The following is an 8,399-nucleotide window of genomic DNA, read 5'->3' on the forward strand; positions in this document are numbered from 1 at the left end:
CCCTAAATTAAATGTTTGCCTTTAAAAGAGTTGCTGTGGTCATGGTGTCTCTTTGTAGCAAGGAAACCCTAACTAAAACATATACCTTCCCATACTCAACATTAGCAACTCAACAATTTATCCCTGACAAGTTCTACCACTTCCCACAGTGCCCTTCTACCGTATTCTGTAAACTTCTGAAAACAGGACTCACTGTTTCAAATGCCTCTAAGGACATACGGAGAGCTTTAAGGACTAAGGGAACAGTGTCAAGTAAGGCAAACTGATTTTTATACCTCCGACACGCCCGTAGAAACTGTTTTCTCAACCTGAATTTCTCCTTCTATTTCTACCTAGAATATGTTTCCTATTTTAGTAAGGTTTTGCTCTATCTTAAAAATACCTTAGGTTTGGAGACTAGTTGTTCTTGCAGAGGACTTGGGTTTAGTTCCCAGTATTCACATGGCATCTCATCACCACGTATAACTCAAGTTCTGGAGGACCCGATGCCACCTTCTGGCCTCCTTGGGTACTGCATGCACGTGATACAGTGAGACACATGTAGGCAAAACACCCATACACGGAAAATAAATCTAAATTTGAAAGAAATTCCTTAGTAGACGAATTCAAGGATAAAATGGAGATTAAGTGTGCGACTTGCCTGTGTACAGAATTCGGCTGATCATGCCCGGCATCACCATGAAGAATGTGGGCAGAAACTTCAGGTAGCCGCACGTGATGCAGGCAGCCTTCACGTGGGACATATTCTTGCCACATAAGCAGCGCTGTACGATGACCTGCCAGGAAAATGCAATAGAGTAGTGATGCAACCAGGAAATGATGCCTAATCGGTCTTCTGATGTTTAAAACAGCAGTAAGAAAAGACGGCGTTGGCGGAAGCTAATGGGTTCTGGAGGCAGGTGATGATTTGAAGAACTATTTAAATCGTGTACTTTGTTTTGCTTTGTTTTTCGAGACAGGGTTTCTCTGTGTAGCCCTGGCTGTTCTGGAACTCACTCTGTAGACCAGGCTGGCCTCGAACTCAGAAACCCACCTGCCTCTTTCTCCCAAGTGCTGGGATTAAAGGCGTGCGCCACCACTGCCCAGCTAAATTGTATATTATGATGAGGCTACATTCCCCAAGCAGGGCTATCCGTCTTATGATATTCTAAATATGTCAAATGTATTAAGAGTCTTGGTATATGGAAGTCAACACATTTTAGCTATAGTTAAGATATTTTTAGAAGCTGCTGCAGAGATGGAAATCTGGACGGGGTGGCATGTGTTGACAACCCCAGTGCTCTTATCGTTAACAGGGGACAGAGATGGGAAAACCCTTGGAAACTTGCTGGCCAGCTAGCCTGGTGTTTGAAGCAGGGAGCAAGCACCTTGTTTTCGGAATGTTCTGAGACTACCTAGCCACGAATCATATTTAGTAATGGTGTTCCTCAAAGAAGAAGTCACGTGATTTAAAATTCCTAACTAAGCTATGCAAATCTATTGAGAATTATGTAGAGAAGCAGAATCTATAAAATAACTCCAGAATGTTTTATATACTTCTCTTCCCTCCCCAAGTTTTTCAGTGTTGGGGGGGGTTTTTCAAATCCAGGGTGTTATATACAGTAGGCAGGTACTCTACTATTGATCTATATCCCAAGCCCCTCATAAAATCCTGACTTCTTGATACTTTTCTTTTATATAATTGCCAAAAATAGGAATGTTTTTCTTCAGATTAGTTTCCCTTAGTTAGGGTCTCTTTCGCTATGAGAAAGCAATACAACCAAAAGCAAATTGGAAAGGAGATTATTTATTTCACTTTATGGTTTATAAGTTCATCACTAAGGGAAGCCAGGGAAGGAATTCAGAAACCTGGAGGCAAGAACTAGAGAAGAGGCCATGAAGAAATGCTGGTTACTGGCTTGATCCTCATAGCTTGCCCCACCTGCTTCGTTAGCTCACCCAAGACCATCAGCCCAGAGGCAGCACTGCCCACAATGAACTGGAATTTTCCACACCAATCCTTAACCAAGAAAATGTACCACAGGCTGTAGAAGGAATCTCTTGTGTACTGTATGGATACGTCACCTGTCAATAAAATCCTATGGCCTATAAGAAAGGGTAGACTAGAAGGTGGAACATCCTGGAGGGAGAAGGGATTCTGGGATAGAACTGGGTATGGGAGGATTTGCCTGGAGACATGAAGGAAGAGAGACACATGAAAGCTGAGGAGAGATAACCAGCCACATAATAGAATTTAAACTAGAATAAATGGGATATTAAGTTATAAATTAGTTGGAGAATATGTGAAGCTTATGGCCAAGATATTTATAAATATCTTTGACTCTCAGAGTCATTAATCTGGGAATTCAGAGCTGGGAGGAAAACTTAATTTTACAACAGGTTTTTCCACAGGCCAGTTTGGGGTGTATTCTAACTGAGGTTCCCTCTTCTAATATGGTTCTAGCTAGTGTCAAGTTGACATAAGACTATTGAGCAAAACTGACCCCTTCACAGCTGGACACGCAAGCACATCACTGTTAAACTATAACCCTTCTTTTCTTGTTTATCTCCAAGATCTCATATTAATATTAATATCACAATATAAAAAATCCCAACTTATAAAAGTTCCAATAGCTTTTAAAATCTTTAAATATTTTGAAAGTGTGGTTTCTCTAAAAAAAAAAAAAACAAAAAAACTAAAGTCTCTTTTTTTTCCCCTTCTATTTATTTTACTGAAAATAAGTGTGTAGTTCTTATCAGACCTGGGGATAATCTCAGTCACAATCAGAGCAAAGCAAAACTAAGAATCAAGAGTGTTAAATTCAGTGCTTGATGCCTGAGACCCATCTGTCACTCTCTGAGTTCCAAATGGCTTTGGTAGCAGCTCTTCACCAGACTTGCTGTGGCAAGCACACACAGCTTGTCTCACAGACAGGTCCCACCCTATTCCTGCGTTTGTCCTTGGTGGTCATCTTGTGATCCCAGCATCTCCAAAGTGCTGGAGTCTCCAGTGAAACTGAGCTGCACACACACCATCATATACCCATTTTCTACTTCTTCCCATGGCTCTGTCAAGCCTGAGGCTTCTACTGTAACTAAGGTTGCACTTTTACCAATAGCTTCTCCTAGACTCTCACATAGCCAAGCCTCAGCTGCTCTCCATGGTTTTTTTTTTTTTTTTTTTTAATGACTCCAAAACCAGGACTATCTTGAAAACTGTTACAAATTATACTAAGTATGGCTCCCAGCACTAAGTACATCCTTGATTGCTTTTGGACCACAGCTTCTGTATGTTGACCCTAGGGAACTTCCCTAAAGATTTCACCTTGTTGATGCTGGTCGATCCTTAATCACAGATGATTTCTCAGCCCCTGTCGGCCAGCAGCCATTGTTCTAATAAAGCAAAGGTTTCATTTCAATGATTCTAAGTTTAAAATATCTAATGGAGTCCTTACGGGACTCTCAAACTTCCCTCTGGAATGTCATAAGGCAAGCCTCCATTGTGTGTCCTTTCCCCCACATTCTTACGTTCTAAGCTTCCACAGACTAGCCTACCAAGCTCTGAGCACTCAATGTGTTTTCTAACCCAAAGTTCAAATACCACCATACTCCTCCCGCAAACACATGGTTAGGTCTGTCATAGCGATACTCCATGACCCTGTACCAATTTCTGTCTCAGTTAGGGTTTCTATGGCTGTGATAAAATATCCATGGTCAAAAGCAACTCGGGGAGGAAAGGGTCTATTTATCTTATAGCTTCTAAATTTGTCATTGAAGAAATCCAGGGCAGAAACTCAGGGCAGGAACCTGGAAGCAGGAACTGAAGCAGAAGCCATGGAGGAATTTTGCTGACTGGCTTGCTCAGGCTGGTTTAGTTTGTTTGTTTGTTTGTTTGGTTTGGTTTGGTTTGGTTTGGTTTGATTTGATTGAGTTTTTAAACTGGACAGAACAAAGGGTGGGTTCTGAGAGCATTCGCTTCTAGTGATGTCTAAGGTCACGTCTGTGCTTATGGTTCATGGGCCGAGAAAGATTAAAAATAGCAAATAATTGGTTGCTGGGTCTGCTTCTGAGGGATATGATGCAGGGTAGGGTGTGGCATAAGTCTTGCAAAGACGTTTGGATTTGAAAATGATGTTTGTGTGCAGAAACTAGATGCTAGTGCTTTTCTATGAGATGAAAAGGAGCAACAGAAGCGCTCTCTCTCTCTCTCTCTCTCTCTCTCTCTCTCTCTCTCTCTCTCTGTGTGTGTGTGTGTGTCTCGTACATATACACCTGCACACGGATTCACTTACCTGGTTTATGCACCAGTACCACAAAGCTGTAATAGGCATTCCAAATGCAGTTCCTGGCCAGGGGATGTCTCCAGTGACAGGATCTCGGAAGATGTGGAAGGAGTCCGGCTGAGGAGTGTAGCACTTGGGGCTGATCGTCAGGTTGTCCCCCTCGACTACAGAGGGGATGGCATTCATGTACTTCTCTGTAAAGCTCTCATAGCCTCCGACTTCAATAAATGCTGCAAAAGCATCAGAGAAACAAAATATCTCCTGCATGTCACAGACAGCTGCTGCCTATGACCATCCCCTGAAATTAATTTAATTTGATAGCCATATGGTTAATGATATCTAGATTGTGTTGAGGTCACCATTATCAGTGTGGATTTGTTGTTTGTTTTTGGTTGCTTTTTAGTTTTCTGGTTTTTGCTTTATATACTTTAAGCTATGTGAGTGGATACATGCATGTTCAGGATTGTTTTTAGTGCAGCTTACTGGATGGAGTCTGGAGACTTCAGAACTGGGGAGAGACATTCATTCTCACCTTGTCTTTTTTGTTACATTTATGGATTATCCAGGCAGAGTGTCACCTTAAGATAGTCTGTGCAGGAAGGTTACAAATCACCATGCTCATTAAGCCAATTAAGAGAATAGCACACCCTTTACTTAGTTTGCTGACAAAGAGTGGAATAGTATCTCAGGGAGCTAAAACAGGGCTGGGTAGGGCTTTTAAAGTCAAAAGGCTGTAATCACATCACACCACGTGGCAGCTAAGGCATTTTTTGGTTTGGTTTTGTGTTTGTTTGTTTGTTTACAAAGTACCTTTTCACAGCAGGGAAGGAAGGGACCCCCTTTTAATCTGTTAAAACATCATACAACATACAATGCCCTGTCTTGGGAGGGACCTTTAGTGTACATCAAGAATGTCTCCCAGCATCGAAGGAGGAATCCTCCCCACCATTATTATATTATTGTTGTTGTTATTATTATTATTATTATTGAAGATAGGAGATACCATTTATTTACATGCCAGATGAGTCTCCAGTGGGGAGAAGAGAGGGGTCAAAATAAGCTGACCTTGCCTAAGCCACCTCAGTGTAGAAGAATGTTGAAGAAAATTAAGATTTGCACACTGTGAATTCATTACAGCTGCCTGCCGACAAGATAATGAGAACGGAACAGTGGGAATCACAAAGAAAACGCCAAGCCCATGTTTGTGCTTGCTAACAGTATACTGAATAAAGTGGATTTTTTCCTCTCGTCATATACATCCCCACACAAGCCTCCTCGTCCCCAGATCTACTGTTCTTCTGTTTCCCTGTAGAAAAAAGCCGGCCTCCCAGGAATATCAATTAAACAGGGCTTAACAAGATGCAAAAAGACTAGGTATACACCCTCTTATCAACTCGGAAGGAAGAAAAGGTTCTCAAGAGCAGGCAAAAGAGTCAGAAATTCCCCCTTTGAATAGAGTGTCTAAAAATTAGATACAACTACTTAGTAGCTATCTGAAAATTTCTAATGCTTAATTCTCCAGTGAAAGTTCTAGATACATCAAAAGGATCTTTTTTTGTAATTTTTGTTTTTCGAAATTGAAACATTGTTTCCCCTCTTCTCTTTTTCCGTCTCCAATCCTTCCCCAGTACCCCTCAGTTTCTCTCTCTCAAATTCATAACTTGTGGGTCACAGAGTTGGCCCCCAAAATGGCCCACTGTGCTGACAATGGCCTAAGACCAGGGCCTGGGCTCAATCCAGTCTGCTTCTGATTGGATAAACATAAGGATTCATAACAAATAAACAGAAACCTAAACTCAGCCTTCTTCAGAAAATTTGATAATTCAGGTTTTTGTTGGTGAGAAGTCATTGCTTCCTCTTGGTCCTAACAGTCAACTGATGGGAGTCTTGGGGGGGGGGTGCACATGGTTCCCTGGTAACCATAACAGCTCCCATCAGTTCCAAGATCCCTATCCTGCCATACAACCTGCTGAACTGCTGTTCTCGACTCTTGTGAGATAGCCTGGCAGTTTATTCTCCAAAAACTTGTTTTTCTACCCACAGAGTGGTCAAGTTCAGGGATCTTTCTGCATTCACTTACAGTGGCCTCTTTTACCCTACCAATGCAATTTCGACATAAATCAAAGATTTTTATGCTTTCAGTCCAATGCACCAATACTCTTAAGTTATCAACCAAGGGCTTTCATCCATACTGGGTACAAAGGCATGGAGGTTAAATAAGATAACCAACCTATGCAACATTCTTAAGGAAATAAAACCTCCCTCGTTTCTTGTTTTTGATATAATAAAGCAAGAAAGAAGCTAGGCAACTATGTCCATGATGGGGACCATATACAATGACAGGAAAAAATGTGACCCAGGAGAGTCTGAAGGAAGCAATAATGAACAGACAGAGAGAGACAAGAATCTAGGGATGTGTGCACGCAGTCCTGACTTACCGAATATCATGAGGATGAAGGATCCGACTAACATGATAATAGCCTGGAGGGTATCTGTGTAAATCACAGATGCCAAGCCCCCTGGGGAGAGAAAGAAAGAACCAGCGATTTCTCCATATGCACTTATGTATATGCCCTCAAAGCTGTGATCTCCTCCAGCCTGAATGCATAAAGAAACATTGTTAAAAATGCAGGAAGAAACATCCAAGCTCCTGGCTGCTAGGCGCGAGCCTATTACTCCAGCTACCTGGGAGGTTGAGGCAAAAAAACCACTGGAAGCCTCAAGGTCATTTTAGGCCCAGAGTCAGTTCAGGGACTCCCAGGGTAACGTAGGTTTTATAGCCAAAAAACAGAGCAAGAACATGAGAAAGCTCCTGACTGGGTCACAAACTTGATTTTCGGGTTTGTTTTGATTTCGATAGTCTCATTCTTTAGCCAAGGCCAATCTGAAATCTCTCTGTTGGCCATGTTGGTCCTGAAAGCCTTCTGCATAAGTTTCCAATTCCTGGGATTACAAGTGTGAGCTGCCATACCCACCTAAATAAGCCTGTTCCACATCATTATCTTCCTACCACTTACTTCTTTTATCAGTTTACCCCTTTTCTCTTTTGTTCTGTTTTCTCTTCCCTTTTCCCTTTCCCTCCCTTCCCCTCCCCTGGCCTTCTCCAACTGCTCTTTACCTCTTTCTTTCCAGGACCTTGCTCAGTAGCCCAGGTTGGCTTTGAGCTCTCGATCCTCCTGCCTCAGCTCTCTTACCTCTGGGATTATGGGACATGACACCACAAATGGCTTTACCTTGCATCTGTCTGATCCAAAGTTTCTCTTACAGTGTAGTTTTACTGCTATGCTCACTTCTAAGTATCAAGTAGGGAGAAAGGGCAAACGTCTAACATCACAAAAAATTTTCCTTAATAGTCCTCCAACTTCCGCCATGTCCCAGGCCCTTGTGCTAAGCCGTCTAGCAAAACCACTTTTGCTCTCGTGTGGGAATGAATCAATATTCCCTTCATTGAGCATATTATCTAGTGACGATGTTTTTCTGCAATACGATATAAGCACAAGCACATATGCACACACGTGTGGGAATCAGTAGAGCTGGCATAACCCAATGAAGGACAAGCACATAGACAACTCACCAGTGATCGTGAAGACGGCTGTGATAGCCAAGAGGATGAAGATGGCCAGGTAAAGGTCCAGTCCCAAAGCCAGCTTTATGAAGATGGCTCCAGAAAATATGTCTGCCTAGAAAAGGAACAGTGTGAATGGATGAAAGCAGGCGTTTCAGGCCTCTGGTTTCTTCCCCCCATCACCACCCCCAGGTTCACAGACCATGCCCTCCTCCTGGTGAACTCCTAATTCATCCCTGAGGACGCTACATAGATATCCCACAGGAAGAAATTCATAAAACAGTGCCACTCAGTAGTTACCTTCAAAGCCACTTGTTCATCGCTCCATTGAGGTATTTATTAAATAAGGTGCCAAGGCCTAAGAATTGTCTGTTCTGTGAAGTTTGTGGGTACTCGTTAGTTGCACCAATGAGAATCTCTGATTGTGAGATATATATATATATATATGTGTGTGTGTGTGTGTCTGTGTGTGTATATATATGTGTATATATGTATGTATATATTGTATATGTATGTGTATACATGTATGTATATATTGTATATGTATACATATATGTATATATTGTATATGT

The 8,399-nt window shown here is 41.9% G+C and overlaps 1 protein-coding gene across 2 annotated transcripts in view; it reads right to left on the bottom strand.

Annotated features, from left to right (window-relative positions):
- Nucleotides 1–8,399, bottom strand: part of LOC114626532 (solute carrier family 5 member 4A) — a 41,980-nt gene that overhangs the window by 19,087 nt on the left and 14,494 nt on the right. For both annotated transcript variants that reach the window (XM_028773952.1, XM_028773953.1), the window contains exons 6-9: nt 7,837–7,942; nt 6,701–6,781; nt 4,272–4,492; nt 641–776 (exon numbers count right to left, since the gene is read on the bottom strand). In XM_028773952.1, coding sequence (XP_028629785.1) covers nt 641–776; nt 4,272–4,492; nt 6,701–6,781; nt 7,837–7,942 — 544 coding nt within the window. The remainder of the gene's footprint in view (nt 1–640; nt 777–4,271; nt 4,493–6,700; nt 6,782–7,836; nt 7,943–8,399) is intronic.

This window comes from Grammomys surdaster, unplaced genomic scaffold (genome assembly GCF_004785775.1).
Source record: "Grammomys surdaster isolate TR1022 unplaced genomic scaffold, NIH_TR_1.0 237, whole genome shotgun sequence".
NCBI classification, from domain to species: domain Eukaryota; kingdom Metazoa; phylum Chordata; class Mammalia; order Rodentia; family Muridae; genus Grammomys; species Grammomys surdaster.